This window comes from Sminthopsis crassicaudata, chromosome 4 (assembly GCF_048593235.1).
Source record: "Sminthopsis crassicaudata isolate SCR6 chromosome 4, ASM4859323v1, whole genome shotgun sequence".
Classification (NCBI taxonomy): domain Eukaryota; kingdom Metazoa; phylum Chordata; class Mammalia; order Dasyuromorphia; family Dasyuridae; genus Sminthopsis; species Sminthopsis crassicaudata.
The window spans coordinates 300,832,815-300,850,552 of NC_133620.1; the positions used below are offsets into that span (position 1 = coordinate 300,832,815).

General features: G+C 32.7%; 1 protein-coding gene across 4 annotated transcripts in view; it reads left to right on the forward strand.

The window, feature by feature from the left end:
* The window catches only part of STX8 (syntaxin 8), a 299,198-nt gene that overhangs the window by 44,367 nt on the left and 237,093 nt on the right, over positions 1-17,738 (forward strand). For all 4 annotated transcript variants that reach the window (XR_012489396.1, XM_074311939.1, XM_074311938.1 and 1 more), the window contains 2 exons: positions 5,095-5,219; positions 14,093-14,185. Coding sequence is in view for 3 of the 4 variants with exons in the window: in XM_074311939.1 (XP_074168040.1) it covers positions 5,095-5,219; positions 14,093-14,185 (218 nt within the window). In the remaining variant the exon portion in view is untranslated. The remainder of the gene's footprint in view (positions 1-5,094; positions 5,220-14,092; positions 14,186-17,738) is intronic.

Consider the following 17,738-nt stretch of genomic DNA (forward strand, 5'->3'; position numbering starts at 1 on the left):
TAATGGACATTCACTCAGTTCCTTGCTACTACAAAAAGGAATGCTACAAACTTTGTTTGCACATATGAGTCCTTTTCCCTCTTTTGTGATTTCTTTGGGATACAGACCTAGGAGAGACACTGTTAGGTCAAAGCGTATACACAGTTTGTTAACCCTTTGGGCATAGTTCCAAATTGCTCTCCAGAATAGTTGAATCCTTCAGCAACAGTGTATTTCCACTTCCTCTTCAACATTTATGATTACCTTTTCCTGTCATATTAACCAATCTGAGAAGTTTGCAGTGCTCATTACTAATTTCTTCAATTTGTTTTTCTTTTCTTTTGCTAAAATTAATATTTCTAGTACAATCTTGAATAATAGGGTGATAATGGGCAACTTTGTTTCATACTTGATCTTACTGGCTAGCTTATCCCCATTATATATAATACTAATGGTTTTAGATAGATGCTACTTATCATTTTAAGGAAATCCTATTATGATTATTTACAATCATTTTCAGTTTGTGGTTCTGCTACTCTTCTCTCTTTTGCTCTTTCAGTTCCCATTTTGTATATATCTATTCTTCTTGCTTCCCAAAACAGCTAGTATTTTTATTTTGCCTCTTTGATATGTGCAATATCCTGTGTTTCCAACCTATTTTTTGAAAGTTCTTTTGTTCTGTGCCTCATTTTTTTCCCCCAGCATCTTGCTGTCTATTAAATCATGTTGGACTGCTAGGTGGCATAAATGATAAAATGGTAAGTCTGGAGCTGGAGTTCAGATCCAACTTCAGAAAGTAGCTGTGTGACGCTGGGCAAGTCACTGAACCCTGCTTGCCTCAATTTCCTCATCTGTAAAATAATCTGGATAAGGAAGTAACAAACTCCTGCAAATATCTTTGCCAGGAAAACCCCAAATGGTTTTAAGAAGAGTTGGACATTACTGAAACAACTAAATGACAAAATATCATATTGTTTCTAACTTCCATCATTTCATAATTTAATCTGAATTAAAATGTTAGACCAATAATGATTTTCATATGTTCATAGGATTTGTATTTAATAGGCAAGTCTTCAAAGCCTAAAATTTTCAGTCAGATGTATTAACTGATTGCAAAATTTGAGACACTAAAGGAGATAGTTCTGCATATGCCAGAAATTCTAAAATCTCATTCACTTTGTAGCCACTTAGTTTTCCTTTGCATGAGACCTATGTTTGAGATCTTGGGTTATCTTTTTTAGTGAATGGCAAATGTGGAATGGAAATGGAGTCACTGAGCTTTGATAGCCAGAGAATAAAAATTTGCATGCTCACACAGTTTACCTTGAGGACAAATACTATTTAGTTTTTGTTCATTGTCAGAGATGTAGGATGATTCAGTATAGGCTTTCTAGAAGATGAGATTCTTGAAGAGAGAAATTTGAAGAATGGAGAAATAAAAATGGCAGATAGACAGTGATGACTTTTTCCAGGCATATGGGAATAGTATAAAGGAATTAGAGGAGATTGGAGTACAAAAAAAGAAGTCAATATGGTGTTAAGATGATGTGCTTGACTACTATGATTAAAGGAAATAATGAAATATAATCATGAGAGAAGAGATAAAGGTGTAAAATAATGGTGGTTAGAGGTTTTTTTGTCTTTTTCTTACTCTAAAATGAAAGTGTTGAACTAGATGATCTTCTGATGATTCTTCTAGTTGTAAAATGTAATTTAAAGTGTAAATTTTAGGTATATTTAGAAAGGGAAATGTTAGCAAAGAGTTTTTAACCTCTTAAGTCCTCTACTAGAAAAAATTTTCCACAGAAAAAATTTATATAATATGAAGGAGAAAAAATGATTGTCATTTGAATTTAATAAGGTGAGTTGAATCTGAATCCACAATATGTCTGAGTTCTTTTCTATCTTTAGCTAGTTCCCTCCTTTTCTTTTTAATGTGTTTATGGTATGATTACTTCCTTTTTGTAAAGGACAGTTGCATTCCTCAATGCAAGCTGCACTCTTGATCCTGTGCAACTAACTCACAAAAATAAATTATTGGTCACAAGGTGGTCTTGGGAAAGAGTCAAGTCAACAAGTCTGCAAGTTTGGCCTGTGCCAGACGGTGTGTTAAGCCCTAGAAATAAAAAGAAACTAGGCAAAAAATGGTTCCTGTTTTCAAGGAGTTCCTAATGTGATTGGGGGTATGATATGCAAACAAAACCAACTGTGTGGTTAAATAAACACAGGATAAATTGGAGATAATTTAATAGAGAAAGCACAACATAAGGGGAGCAGGAAAGGCTTCTTAATAGAGGTAGTGAGTTGTGGTCTAGTGTTCACTATCTGTGAAGAAACCATCCAGATGCATGGGTCAGTGGCATGAGATCTTCACATTCAAGTGAGTCTTTTGTGCTCTTTACTTTTTGCTTATGACTATTCAGTCAGTTCTCTGCAAAAAAATCATGAAGCTGATTTAGCCTGTCGGAAGATGGAAGATATTGCCTGAAGTTTGATTTTCTTTAATTGTTTTAAGTATTTTCTCCTCTCTAGATTTCTGCCTTAATGATCCTCAAATTGGTAATTTCCTCCACTTAAATGAATCAGAGAACTCACTAGAAAACTGTTTTGCATATTTTAATGCAGTCTGTAGGCTGAATTTTGGTCTCAAAATTCTGTCAGGTTTTTTCATTAGTTAGTCAATAAACATAAATGTTAACTATGTTCCTGACATTTTGCTAAGCATTTATATATTTTTCACATGTTTTATTGATGTTAGTTTAATTTATGAAAATTTGGAGATCTCTAACGGATCTCCTATGCTTTTTTTTTGATGTTTTATTTAAGTGATTAAGTGCAGAAGAAATCTGATAATTGCCTAGGAAATTTTTTTTTCAAATATAAATTATTATGGTTTGAGTTATTAATTTTTTTGCATTGAGAAAAATGATAAATTTTGGAGATGAGAAAAAATAATTAAGCCTTACTGTGTATATGCATTTTGTTAAATACTGGAACAGTTCAGGTGCAAAAATCCTTTTGCATATATTTGTGACAGGAGTTTTGCTCTCGTTTTCATGTCATGGTTCAATGTAGGGTACCCTCACTCTTAGGGTTATAGTTGAGGAATCTCATGGGAAAGGGGACTAAGTTTCTGTTCTGCTCTTCTGTTTTCTCTTAGATAATACTTGGATGAAACTATTGAACCCCAATACTATCACAATATGAGAACAATTGTGGCTTTCCCTCCACTGCTAGGATGTCCAGAAGAGGGTCTAGCATCTATCTAGTTTGATATTTTAGGTGACTCTCACAATATGCACAGATATGGGAGGTGGGGAAACTGATACATCGTGGTGTGTGGACACACCTGAGAATTGTAGAGGTGCTATAGCTCCAGCTATAATGGAGGAGTATAGTACTGGGATATACTTTGTTCTGTTCTTAACCCAGTTTCTCAAGACATGCTCTGCATGGTCAGGGCTGCTCAAGCTTCTGCCTCTTCTCCCTAATGCCTGCCTCTATAGCTGGTTGTGGGAAATCTAATGTCTATGCATAAACAGGCCATCTCTGTCCTTGTCTCACAACACTTAAGTATACCCCAATTGGACAAAGTAGGCTCCAAGTATGCATGGATTAATTATCTGGGAAAGTCTAGTACTTCCTCTCACCACCCTCATTTATGTTCACTTTCATATTCCTAGATCTTGGCACCTTTTACATATTAGACACTAAGGTTTGTTGGAATGAATCTCAAGCATTATATCATAGGTTCAGAGTTTTAATTTGCTCTTCATCATTATATAGCATGCTTAATGAGCTTCTCATCATAATCCTCATGACTTTAAAAAACTGTCTTCAAAACCTTTATATCTCTCTCCAACTTTTTGGATTTTACCTTCTCTATCTTCTTTGCTAGGCTGTTATATACATCATATTCCCTAACTCCTGGTGGGCCCCAGATTAAGTGTCTCTCAATAGATTGTCTCACTTGGTGACTTAATTAACATTCTTGGATTTAACTGTTATGCAAATAATTCCCAGACCCATAACTATCTCCAGTTTTTTTTTTTTTTTAATGAACTCTAGTTCTGAATTACCAACTGTATATTAAAAATTTCAAACTGACTATTTCCTGAATAAAGACTCTTTTATGATACAACCCAGATATGGTTTAGAAGTATAACAATATATCAGCTTTCCTTCTCCACCTTCATTTTCCTTGTTTGCTTGTTTAAGTTGGTTTAGAAGAGAGCAAAAGGGAAGAAGCCAACAAGTTTGCTGGAAGGTAAGGAATAATTGATAGGATTGACACCTAACACCCATTTTTATTAAAAACACTAGAAAGTATAGGAATAAATGGACTTTTTCTTAAAATAGTCAGTAGCTTCTATTTAAAACCATCAGTAAGCATTGTATATAATGGGTATAAACTGGAACCATTCTCAATAAGATCAGGAGTGAAACAAGGTTGCCCACTATCACCATTACTATTCAATATTGTATTAGAAATCCTAGCTTTGGCAATAAGAGATAAAAAAGAGATTGAAGGAATTAGAGTATGTAATGAGGAAATCAAATTAGAACAATCATCTCATCAATTCCACTGAGTTAACACCTTGTTTCAAGCATACTTCTCCAAAGTTCCGCCCTCTACAGAAGGTGGTATGGTATTTCCTGGAAGTGGCAGTCACATTGCCAAGAGTCTGCCATTCACTCTATTTGGTAGCATATAAACTTGTTGCCTAGATTGGTTTTGATTTCAAAATCAATCCCAGACATGGATGTGGGGAGAGGCATCTTGACAAGATCTGACATTCCCATAGCTTGGGATGGGGAGAGGCATTCTGATATTCTAAAACATAAGATCTTTTATCCTTATCAAATATTCTGATAAAGAGGTAGGTGAGAAGCAGGGAAACTGATAATTATGGAAACTGAGAACTGTGGCATAATAGATAAGCAGACATATTTTTTAGCCCTTTCCTTACTTCATAAGTATAATGCTTAAAAGGGTGCTGAGACAGCCTTTTAAACATTAAATATTTCAATATGTATTAAAAATTAAATAAATGGTCTTTTTCAAAAGACATATATCTTTTCTGACATATGTTTTAAATGTGTAATGTTTCTTAGGTCCAGTCTGATGGCGAAAACTACTAATCGAATTGCGTCTAATCCATGGCTTTTTGAGGAGCCAGAGGAGACGAGGGGTCTGGGCTTTGATGATCTTCGACAACAGCAGCAGAAAATTATTCAAGGTATTCAGACATAAATGTGAGAAATATGTGTCAGGATTATTGTCAGCTTAATTGCAAATTGAATACATTCTGAAGCTCAAGGTGATTTGATATTTGAATGTTGATTTCTTAATGCAAGACTCATTTCTATTCTCATTATATAAAACTATTTTAATCAAATAGCTTTTACCTTTAGATTTGCTTTTTTTAATAGCAGCTTTAAAAAGGCATTTTATTTTTAATTCCTTTTTCCATGATGAAATTTGCTAAATGAGACACTAAATGAGAAACTTTAACATCAAACAGTTCCTTGCCTATTATTACTTTTTGATACCAAATAAAAGAAAAAGGAAGTGAATCTAACTGTCAGAGAACTAGATCTATTTTCATTTAAATTGCATTGCTTAACCTTGTTCTAGAAGTACTAGCAAAATATAGCTCTTATCGTTTTGCTTAACAACTTATTTTTTTCTAATCAAAGCTTTTTCATACACAGTGAAGGATCTTTTCTTCTAGAGTGATTTACATATAGTGTAACTTGCAATTTGGATATGAAGAGACTTGTTTTTTGGTCTCTAAAAGATAGATACTCAGAATCAGTTCTATGAAAGTTGGATATGGGGGAGTTGGGATACCAATTTGTTAAACCTAAAATAGGGTTTTTTTCTTTATCCTGTCTTTGCCTTCTGCAATTGCTAAAGTTTACTGAATATTTCAGAGGGAAAAAGCTAAAATCTGTGTAATGGTTTTAATCAAATTCTGTTTCTAAAGTTTGACCTTGGAGAAGTGACTTCACATTTCAGTATCTAGATTTCAGCTTCTTAAACTGATTTGCAACCCTATGGGTTTCATAACTGAATAAGAGGGTCACCAAATAATGATTTATCATCTTACATGTTTGATTTATATACCTATGTTATAAATCTCTCTTTCCATATATATGTGTGTGTATGTGTATGTATATATTCACACATATACATAGTCCATAAAAATTTTTTTGATAAAAAGTTGAAAAAGTTTAAGAAGTCCTCTGTGGATAACCCAAAATGAATTGGGAAATTTTCTTTATATGCCAGTGCCCTAAAACATGAAGTCATAGTGAAGAAGAGACCCCAAAACTCTAAAAATCCTTGAAGGAGAAAATCTCCTTCAACTCTGCCTCAGTGAGGGACCTCACCCATGGAAAACAAGACAGTTTTATTCTGTTATCTAGGTGGAGTAGATTCAGTCTTGAAACTCTTTGAATTCTATTTAAATTCAGTTCAAGCTGAAACCCAGCTTGTAGATCTCCACCCACAAGTTCCCTTCAGTTTGTAGACAAAGCTCCTATTATAAAAGAGCCAATCTAAAATCCTCTTTTTGCAGAGGTTCTTAAACATTCCAGCTATGTCATGCTTGCTATGCCAAGGGCCTCTGCCCACTGGAATATTCTTTTCCAGTGCCACCCTCTCTTTATCCTTAGCTATTTCCCTGACAAGACTTTATGCCTCTCTGTCAGGATTTCTAACCTTACTTCCCAATTCCTATAATAAGCCTCTTTTATTAAACCTAGATTGGTTTTCAGGGCTGTAAATTCCTTTACAGAGAATTTCTACGTCGCCAGAAGGGAGTTCCCCAAAACTCCCTACCACCCTTCTGCTGAATTCCAAGGGGGTGCAGGGGAGCCAAACCTCTCCATTTGGTTCTCTGACCCCTGAACCTGCCACTAGTCCTTATCATTTAACTCTCTGACAACCAGAAACCCTAATCTCATTTTGGTTCCCTAAATCTAGACCTTAGCAACAGGTCCATTTCTTATCCCTGTCTTTAAAAATATATTAGAAAGAACACTCAAAAAACTTATGGATTATGTGACTTATCAAGATAGAGGACTAGATATTTTGCCTCTCCAAAATAGGAATCATCCATTATAGATAAAGCAGTTTTAGATATGTCTAGGACACCAAAGGAAAGGATAACATCAACACTAGCTAAATTAATAACTGAGAACACTATTTCCCCAAACCTAACATAGTCTTCCAAAACCATCTCCTTCTTTCTCCCATCTACCATGGTCCTCAAAGCAAAGTTGCACAAGCTGAGCTACCTAATTATAGCAGAATTTGATGAGGAGTAAACTGAGGTTCTAAATCGAGATAGAGCCATTCCTCTTCTCCTGGGTCTAATTATCTCTCTCCTTCCCCAAAATAACCACCAGGCAGGTTCGGTAGCAAATGAATTCGCTACTCAATGCTGTATGGAAACAAAGTCTTTATTGATAGTAAAAAGGACAGACAGGCATTTGGCCTCCAGGAAGACCAAACTGCCTGCAAGGGGACACCAGTAGGTGGGCACTAGGCTGGTATGAACCGAGTGCAAAGATTCCATTTCCTTTTATAACTAGGGTCATCAAAACAAAGTTTGCACAGAGATATTATCCATCTGGAGATATTTGTAAATAAGACAAGAATTCTCTGTTGTTATAAATAAGACAGGAATTCTCTTGTTGTAAATAAGACAGGAATTCTCTGTTGTTATCTCCTTCTGTCTCTCCCCAAAAAGGAATTTCAGATCATTTAGAATCGGGGCTGAAAACTCAAACTGGCTTGACCAGATCTTGTGATCAAAGATCAGTCCCAAAGGAAGTTGGAGATCAAACAAGGAATACCAAAGGGGACTATTGCCCCCCTCAGAATTCACCTCTCCATATCTAACTTCCCTTTTAAGTACCTTGGAGATCCAAGCAGCAAATATTTGATCAGGCTGCTCAGCATCTAGGAGTGGTATAACTGATTGCTGCAACAGAATTCAGCTAGGTCCTGGGGAATAGAAGAGAAGTTTGTATTTTTTTGAAGAGTTGTATTTTGCACCCTACTAAGCCTAGATAAATATCCCGCATCCAGTTAGGATCAGTCCTGTTCCCCCAGTATCCACCTTCCCTCCCACCAAAAAAAAAAAAAATTATTTGGATGAGGGATCTAAACTGGTGAACCATAAATTCTCTTTTGTGAGAGGCAGCTGAGGCAGCTTTAAGATTTAGCTCCTAAGGGAACTGTTCTCAAAGAGAGTAGAGTCAGAAAATGAGCAAGAGAGGAAAATAAAGAAAAAAGAGTAAGATTGCTAAAGATCCCAGGAAGAAGAAAGTTTGACTAAAGTCCTTGAGCATAACCAAATAAACCAATAGAAAAGACTTTATTGATGTAAGGATTAGGTTAATTAAAATCTCTTAGTTCTGTGCCTAGCACATAGTAGGTGCTTAATGAATATTCATTGATGAGTGAGAGAAGAGAAAATGGATTCCATATGAAAGAAAACACTCTAGGCCTTTATGAATAAGTTATACAAGGCATAGGTAAATGAATCAAGATCTGGTGAGACAGATGACTTGATTTTCAACTATGTAATCACAAAATGGATTATAAGAGAAATTTAGACGTGTAAAAACAGAATTTTTGGCCCACATAGAAGAAATATTCAGCAGAAGAGAGAGATAATAAATGGCTTAGATGCAAATACAAGGAAGTGATGGAAAATCTAAAAAAAGAAAAAAAATCCAATAACATTAAAAGAAACTATGATTTCATATAACTAAAATGCATGTTTCAAACATGGGATCTCCCAGAAGAAAACAAGTGAAAAAATTTGAATACTATAATGTGAGAGATAATTATGAGAAAACTTCTTAGAACTTCTTAAAACAGAAAAACAAACTGACAATCAAAAGAACCCAGGAGTTGTCTTTTTTGGGGAACCTCCCTATGCTACAAATTCTAAAGTACATAATAATAAATTTGTTTGTTTGTTTATTTTATTTTATAATTATAACTTTTTTTTGACAGTACATATGCATGGGTAATTTTTTACAACATTATCCCTTGCACTTCTGTTCAGATTTTTTCCCTTCCTCCCCCAGATGGCAGGCAGTCTTATACATGTTAAATATATTATAATATATTCTAGATACAATATATGTGTGTAGAACCAAATTTCTTGTTGCACAGGAAGAATTGGATTCAGAAGGTAAAAATAACAGTTTACACTCATTTCCCAGTGTTCCTTTTCTGGATGCAGCTGATTCTGTTCATCATTGATCAATTGGAATTGGATTAGCTCTTCTCTATGTTGAAGATATCCACTTCCATCAGCATACATCCTCGTACAGTATCATTGTTGAAGTGTATAATGATCTTCTGGTTCTGCTCGTTTCACTTAGCATCAGTTGATGTAAATCTCTCCAAGCCTCTCTGTATTCCTCCTGTTGGTCATTTCTTACAGAACAATAATATTCCATAACCTTCATATACCATAATTTACCCAACCATTCTCCAATTGATGGACATCCATTCATCTTCCAGCTTCTAGCCACTATGAAAAGGGCTGCCACAAATATTTTGGCACATACCGGTCCCTTTCCCTTCTTTAGTATTTCCTTGGATATAAGCCCAGTAGTAGTATGGCTGGGTCAAAGGGTATGCACATTTTGATAACTTTTTGGGCATAATTCCAGATTGCTCTCCAGAATGGTTGGATTCTTTCACAACTCCACCAACAGTACATAATAATAAATTTAACAATTCTTTTGAAAACAGCAAATTTTATAAGTGGCCAGGGGAATTCCAAATACAAAGAAAAGGAAATTTGAATAATACAAGACATAATCTGTAATCAATAATAACAGAGGAGGGAATGGAACAGCAATGTATTCTGAAGAGTAAAAGTTCTCAAGATGTGGAAATCTAAACTTAAATGCAAATGAAAAAATGATGGTTGTTTTATTTTGTTTTAAAAGAGGCATTCAGAGCATTCCTGGAAAGAAAATTAGACCTTGAAGAAATAATTTACTTCTCTTATATACTATAGAAAAATAGATAAAGGAAGGGTAAACAAAGCAACTAGTAAGAAATGAGAGTGGTAAAGTAACAACAGAGAGAGAAATCAAAAGATTTCTTTCTAAATGAATAAGAGGAGACAAGGATGAAAATAGAAATCATATAAAATTATGGGGAGACACAAACTTAAAACATTAAGAACTAAAGTTCATAGCACTCTACTTACAAGTGAATCAGGGTTTTTTGGCTTTTTTTTTGGGAGGGGAACTAAATTTCAAGAATATGAATAAATGGGAGGAGAGGAAAAAGATAGAGTATGGCATGCTCAAATCAAGTCATAGACTTTATGATGAAGAGAAAATTAATGCCTATAGTCCCTTTGGAAGAAGAGTACCTACAAAAGAATGAGCAAGGGGGCAGAGGGAAGCTTTGAAAAAGAAAGAAAAGGAAAGAAAATGTTACAGTGGTAGGAGATGTTACCACTAATGAATGTTCCTGTGAGAGTAGAGAGGTATTCTAAAAATGGAGATAAGTGCTTCTGGGAACAACTGACACCCAGAAGAATGGGAGGGCATATACCCAGGGAAGAGATTTCAAGACAAATGGGAAGAAAAATGACCCAGGGGAGGGCAAATATCAATAATAAACTGCATAATCAAGGACATAGGAAGATTCCGTCTGCAAGGAAATATTCTATCAATTGAAGGAATTGGTATTTCTAAGAGTGAGACATTGGTGGGGACAAAACAAGATCAAAAATGTTTATAAGAAATAACCCAAAAAAGGTACCTTAGAAGCTTTAATTTCATGAGATACTGAAACATTTTAAATAAGTATAAGGGCCATGAATCAAACAATAAATTCCTAGAATAGACAGGAAACTAAATAAATAATGAAGATAATGATGGAAAAAAGTCCTTTTTAGAAGAAGGTACAGAATAAAATCTAAAAAAAAACCCTAAGAAATAAAACAAATTTGAGTAGGAGAGGATGATTACTTAACTGAGAAGAGAGGAGATAAAAGAAAAAAACTGATAAGCAAAACTAGGGAAAGAAGTAACAAAATGAAGGGGTTGATATCATGAAAGTGAAGGAAAAATAGCTGGTGGGAATAGCATTGCCTTAAAATAGATTACACTAAATTAACTGAAGAGATATAGTACTGTGTTCACTAAGGAAGAGGAAAACACTTTAATTTGGGGAAAAACTTCAATATTGTTGACAATTGGAAGAAAAAAAAGTAAGCCTAACTCATAACTTTAAATATGAGTGGACTAAATTCTATAAAATAAAAAAAGAGTGACAGATGGGATAAGAAAACAGAATTTCACAATCAGATGCTTATAAGGAACAGATTTTAAAAATCTAATTAAGTTTGGCTCCTTCCTTCAAGTGCCCTTTATTTTTACAATTTATTTGTTTTTGTGGTTACTCTTAAGGTTGTGTTTAACATTTTTCTTTTGCATTTGATATGATGTTTTTATACCTTAAGAGATGAAAGTTTTTATATTTCTTCATGCACAGCTGAGAAATATGTAAAAATGCATATATTCTGAATAAAAAAATGAGCTAGCTATCACAAGGATAGACCACTGGACCTTGAGTCAGGAAGACCTGAGTTCAGATCTGGCCTCAGATACTTACTGACTATGGCTATGGGCAAGTTACTTAATCTTTGCCTCAGTTTCCTTATTTGTAAAATGGAGATAATAGCACCTATCTTCAAGACGTGTTTTGAGGATCAAATGAGATAACTTTAAAGTGCTTAGTATAAAATCTGGCACATAGTAAGTCCTATATATTTTAATTATTATTATTATTAGTGATCACCAGAGAGGTATTATAACTAATTGTTATAAAACTCTGCTCAGATCCCTAACTTCTTTTCTATTTTTCTTTTTGTTGGAAGACAGTGAAATTCTGAAAAGATACTTGTTCCTCTCTTAGGACATAATTAGTTTATTTACCCAATGACTTGGCAGATAGACTCCCAAATATTTTGTTTTATTTATAGTTATTTTAAATGGAATTTTTCTTTCTATCTCTTGCTGATGGGCTTTGTCAGTAATTTATAGAAGGGCTTATGATTTGTGTGGGCTTATTTTATATTCTATAACTTTGCTAAAGCTGTGAATTGTTTCAAATAGGTTTTTGGATGATTTTCTAGAACTCTTAAGTATATCATCATATCATCTGCAAAGACTGATAGTTTCATTTTCTCATTGTTTATTCTAATTGCTTTAATTTTTCTTTTCTTATTGCTAAAGCCAACATTTCTAGTGCAATGTTGAATAATAGTGGTGATAATGGGCAATCTTGTTTTATTCTTGATGTTATTGAGAATATCTTTAGCTTTTCTCCATTACAAATAATGTTTGCTGTTATTATTTTAAGGAAAGCTCCTTTTATCCCTATGCTCTCTAGTGTTTTTTTAATTGGAATGGGTGCTGTATTTTATCAAAAGCTTTTTCTATATCGAGATTATCATATGATTTCTGTTCATTTTGTTAATGATGTGGTCCATTATGATAACAGTTTTCCTAATAATATTATTGGTATAAATCTCACTCAGTCATAGTGTATTATCTTGCTGATAAGTTGATATAATTTCTTTCTTTTTTTTTTTTCCCCCTCTCTTTTGGTTGAGGCAATTGGGGTTAAGTGACTTGCCCAGGGTCACACAGCTAGGAGATATTAGGTGTCTGAGGCCAGATTTGAACTCACATCCTCCTGACTTCAGGGCTGGTGCTCTAACCATTATGCAATCCAGCTGCCCCGCTAAGTTGATATAATCTCTTTGCTAATACTTTATTTAAATTTTTTGCATCAATATTTATTAGGGAGATTGGTCTGTAATTTTCTTTTTCTATTTTGGGTCTTCCTACTTTAGGGATCTATACCATATTTGTGTCATAGAAAGAATTTGTCAGGGCTGTAGTAATGGAATTAATTGTTACAACTCATTTGTGAATCCATCTTTCCCGGGAGATTTTTTCTTAGGGACATTAATGGCTTTTTCAATTTCTTTTTTCTAAAATGGGACTATCTTAGTAATTTATTTCCTCTTGCATTAATCTGGGCAACTTATATTTTTGTAAATATTGATTCATTTTAGTTAGATTATTGGATTTTCACCATAGAGATGAGCAATATTAATTTCTCTTTCATTTGTGGTAAATTTATTTCTTTAATTTTTAGTGCTGGTGATTTTTTTTTTCTTTCCTTTTTCTAATCAAATTAACCAAAGGTTTAGTTAGTTTTTTTTTTTTTTTTTCATAAAACTAACTCTTAGTTTTATTTATTAACTCAATAGTTTTTTTTTTTTTTAGTTTCAATTTTATTAATATATTCTGCTTCAGCCTTTTACCATTACTCTGTTTGATTCTGTTTCAAATATGTTTACTTATAAAGCACTCTGATGTCTGCTTATAAAGCACTCTGATGTCTGCTTTTATTTTGTGTGGGAGAGTTTATCCCATTCACAGTCACAGTTAAGATTACTAACTCTGTATTTCCTACTTTCTTATTTTTCCCAGCTTATGCTCCCTACATTAATTTTTAAGATTGATTTGCAAATGGACCTTTAAAGGTAGTGTTATTTGTGAATTAAAACAGATTCTTAGTATAATTATCACAAATAAGATGCTGATTTTTGTTTTCTGATAACTGAATGGATAAATACAAACATTTTAGAGGTCATGGCTTATAGTCTGTTCCAAAAAAAAATGGTATCAAATTCTTTATTTCCTCAGAGTCTACGTGTTCTGCCTTTTCTTTCTTTTTCCTTTTGCCTTCCTTGTACAAGGAATTTAAGAAAGTATAGTACAAATCCTTTTAGTAGACTGAAACAGAATTATAATTATCTTTGAGTTTCATAGCTTAGGCTTACTTTTTAGGAGACATCACTTTATATATATCCTTTTGGTATTTCAGTAAGAAAACTCTTGGATGAGATCCAAGATGAACATACCTCATACTGAAAAGATTTCAGTGTTATATATATCCTTATTGTTTTATATCTGGCAGGTACAGTTTGTATATTATGTCAGCTGTAAACTTAATTATTTTTCCATCTGTTTCTTTCAGAGCAAGATGCTGGCCTTGATGCTCTTTCCTCAATTATAAGTCGGCAGAAACAAATGGGGCAAGAGATTGGGAATGAACTCGATGAGCAAAATGGTAAGATTGTGCTTTTGGAGATCAGTGATAGATAAGAAAGAATCAATAGTTAGTGGTTAAATGGAGTGATTATTTTTGGTAGATTGATGTAGTTTAATGCAATTGTTTGTGGTTAATGAAGAAATAATGATATTAACAATGTTAACTATGTTATCAAATAACAAATAACTATATTATTTGTTAATTATGTTAACCCTTTCTATTTAATGGAGATTGTGATCTGAAATTTGACTTGCTAAAATTGCTCAAAATATTCTGTATGGTTTCCTTTTCTATCCTCATCAGATGAAACTATAAGCTGATACTACACATTTTTAGTGAGCTAAACAGCTGAAATTGTTGCCAATAATCTTAGCTTAATTTAATATGTTTTGGGTTATGTGGGTTTATGGAGATAAAATGTGTTCCCAAATATGTTGCTACTTTAAAAAATTATAAATGTGATTTTTTACTTTAATGAAGCATAGTTTCCAGATCATGGGAGTTGTACTCATTGTATGTATTATGTTATTCAGATTGTATCTGACTAAGCAGTCTAAATTTTTGACATCCGAGCAACCTCTCAGATATTGACTAAGACCTGTGAGTAAAAAGGAAATGAATGATTCATGAATTAACTATAAGTTGCAGATAAAGACTAGAATTGCTAAGAGCTGCTTTTTTTTTTTTTTTTTTTTTTTGGAATAGCAAAGAGAAATTTCTATAAATTTGCTCCATCATTTTCATATTTTTGTGAATAAAGGGGGAATGATTCTAATTTTACATGTTTCTTGTAATTGTGATACATGAAACAACAACAAACAATTGATGCACTATAACTAAATGGTAAGTTATATGGTATAGACTAGGACTTCTTAAACTTTTTTTTTACTCATGACCCCTTTTCTCCTGAGAATTTTTTATGCAACTCTGGGTATATAAGTATATAAACACTGATAATAAACCATCAAAGAAATTAATTTTAAAACTATTGTAGTAGAAACACTGATAATAAATCATCAAATAAATTAATTTTAAAACTATTTTAGTAAAAAATATACTTGAATATATTGTATATAATATAGGTACTAAAATACAAGAATATGTGCATATATAAAAATCCATCAGATACATTTTACCATTTATTAAAAACAGAATCAAATTTGCATCCTAAGGAGATGAATATGCTTGTTTATTTTTATATAAAAATTAAATCTTGATGGGATATTTGATATCTTTTACTGTTGCCAATTGTTTTGCAAATCCCCACGTTATGTGACTGAAGAAGCTTTTGTATATACTAATGTTGTATAAATTCAGAGATATGAACAACTATTCATAGTAATAATAAGAATACATAAATTCATTAGGGAAAGAAGTGATGACACATAAGTAGTATTTTGAAGGATTGCAGATAAATAGAAATATGTATGGAAGACATTTAAAATGAGAGAAAAACACAAGCAAAGGAAGAGAGATTTGAATGAGTTAAGTGAGTTTTCAAGTCAGTTGAATAGTATGAAATTAAGTAGGAGACGACAGATTATAGATCTTAAAAATTAGAAATTAAAAGTTAGGAAAAAAAACAACCTTAAAGGTTATCAAGTTCAATTCCCTCATTAAACAGATAAGAAAACTGAAATTCAGAGGTTGTGACTCACCCAGGGTCACAACATTAGTATCTTTTTCAGGATTCAAATTCAGTTTTTCCTGACTACAAGTACAACATTCTATTTACTATGAATTATGTATGGAAAAGTTAAGTTATTAAAGATTTTGAATTGAGAATGGCATGATTAAGTCTAGTAGCTATATGTGGGATGTATTGAAAGAGAGAATGAATCTGGAGTCAAAAAAGTCCTAAAAGACCTCCAATAATCTTGATAACAAGGATCTAGACTATTGTAGTAGAAATATATATGATTATATTACATATAATATAGATATTCAATACATAAACATATGCATACATAAAAATTCAGCAGATACCAATTATCTTCTTGTATAATGTAAATATGGATTCATATAAGGAAAGATTATATGGAAGATATTTTGGAGGTAAAAATGATGTAAGTTCTTTGAATATAGAAAATAAAAGACAGGTGTTAAATAAAAATTAAGTATGTGAGAATAGAAGAATAATAATGAATGGAAATAGGGAAGTTAGACTGGTCTTTTTTATTGGTTTTTCTGATTTATATATATAAATATATATATATATATATATATTCATTTTTTAAAATATACATTTCTTCATAAATCATATTAGGAGAGAAAAATCAGAACAAAAGGGGAAAATAAGTGAATTTAGCATGTATTGGTTTGCATTCAGTCTCCATAGTTCTCTCTCTGGATATTTTCTTTCCAAAGTTTATTGGGATTTCCTTTGATTCCTGAACTGCTGAGAAGAAACAAGACTTTCATAGGTGATAATTCTGTGTACAGCACTTGTTTCACTTGTATTCACTTACATGAATGAAACAATTCATTTAAATATTTCCAGGCCTTTCTATTATCAGCTTGTTCGTCTTTTTTTATAGAACAATAATATTCCATTCCCCAATTGATGGGCATCTATTCATTTTCCAATTCTTTGCTACCACATAAAGAACTGCTACAAATATTTCTGCACATTTGGGTCCTTTTCCCTTCTTTGTGATTTCCTTGAGATACAGATCCAGTAGTGGCACTGTGAATCAAAAGTATGGCACTGAACAAGTAGACTAATTTAGGCATAAATTCTTACTTTTAGAATAATGGTAAATTCATTTTTGTACATTTTGATTTTGAGGTCTCCAAATAGCAATGTGAAATAGGCAGATGGAGATTTTGTTAGAAGAAATATTTGAGGTTCTTTAGCATAAAGGTATTGAACTCCTGAAAATGGAGAAACTCTTCCAATGAGAGTATGGATAAATAATAGCAGAGGGCCTATGACTTTCTCAGTGTTCCTATTTAAACATTAGCACCAAAATACAACATTTATGAAAAATCTACCCATTTTCTTTGAGAATAAAATTAAAAGGCATTTTTCATATAATGTAACTTTCTAATTTAAATAGAAAATATCATGTAACTGTAGAAGCATTCAAAATTGCTAAAAACAATTAATCCACAACTTACTATTCTTTACTTATAAGGGAGTTGAAAATTGAATAAATATTTGATTGAGGAATGGTGACATCCTTTCCAGGGCAGAACTGATTACCATCTAATAACATCTAATATTACATCTAATAATGTAATATTCATCCTCTTCTCGAGATTTGAGTCTATTTCCTGTTCCATTTCTCCCAATTATAAACCTCTTTAGAATTTACATATATTTATAACTATACTCACTATCATAATACACATAGTGATATTGACATAAATCTATTTATGTACATAGAATTATACAGAATTAACCATGGTAGCATTATATTCATCCTTGAAAAATCCAAGCCATTTATTCAACAAACATTAATTAATTCATAAAACAAACATTTATCAAGTATTTTGAATGTACAGAAACTATGGAAAGCATTGGGAGGAACATCCAGAGAAAGAGTTTCTTTTCTCATAGATCTTATAG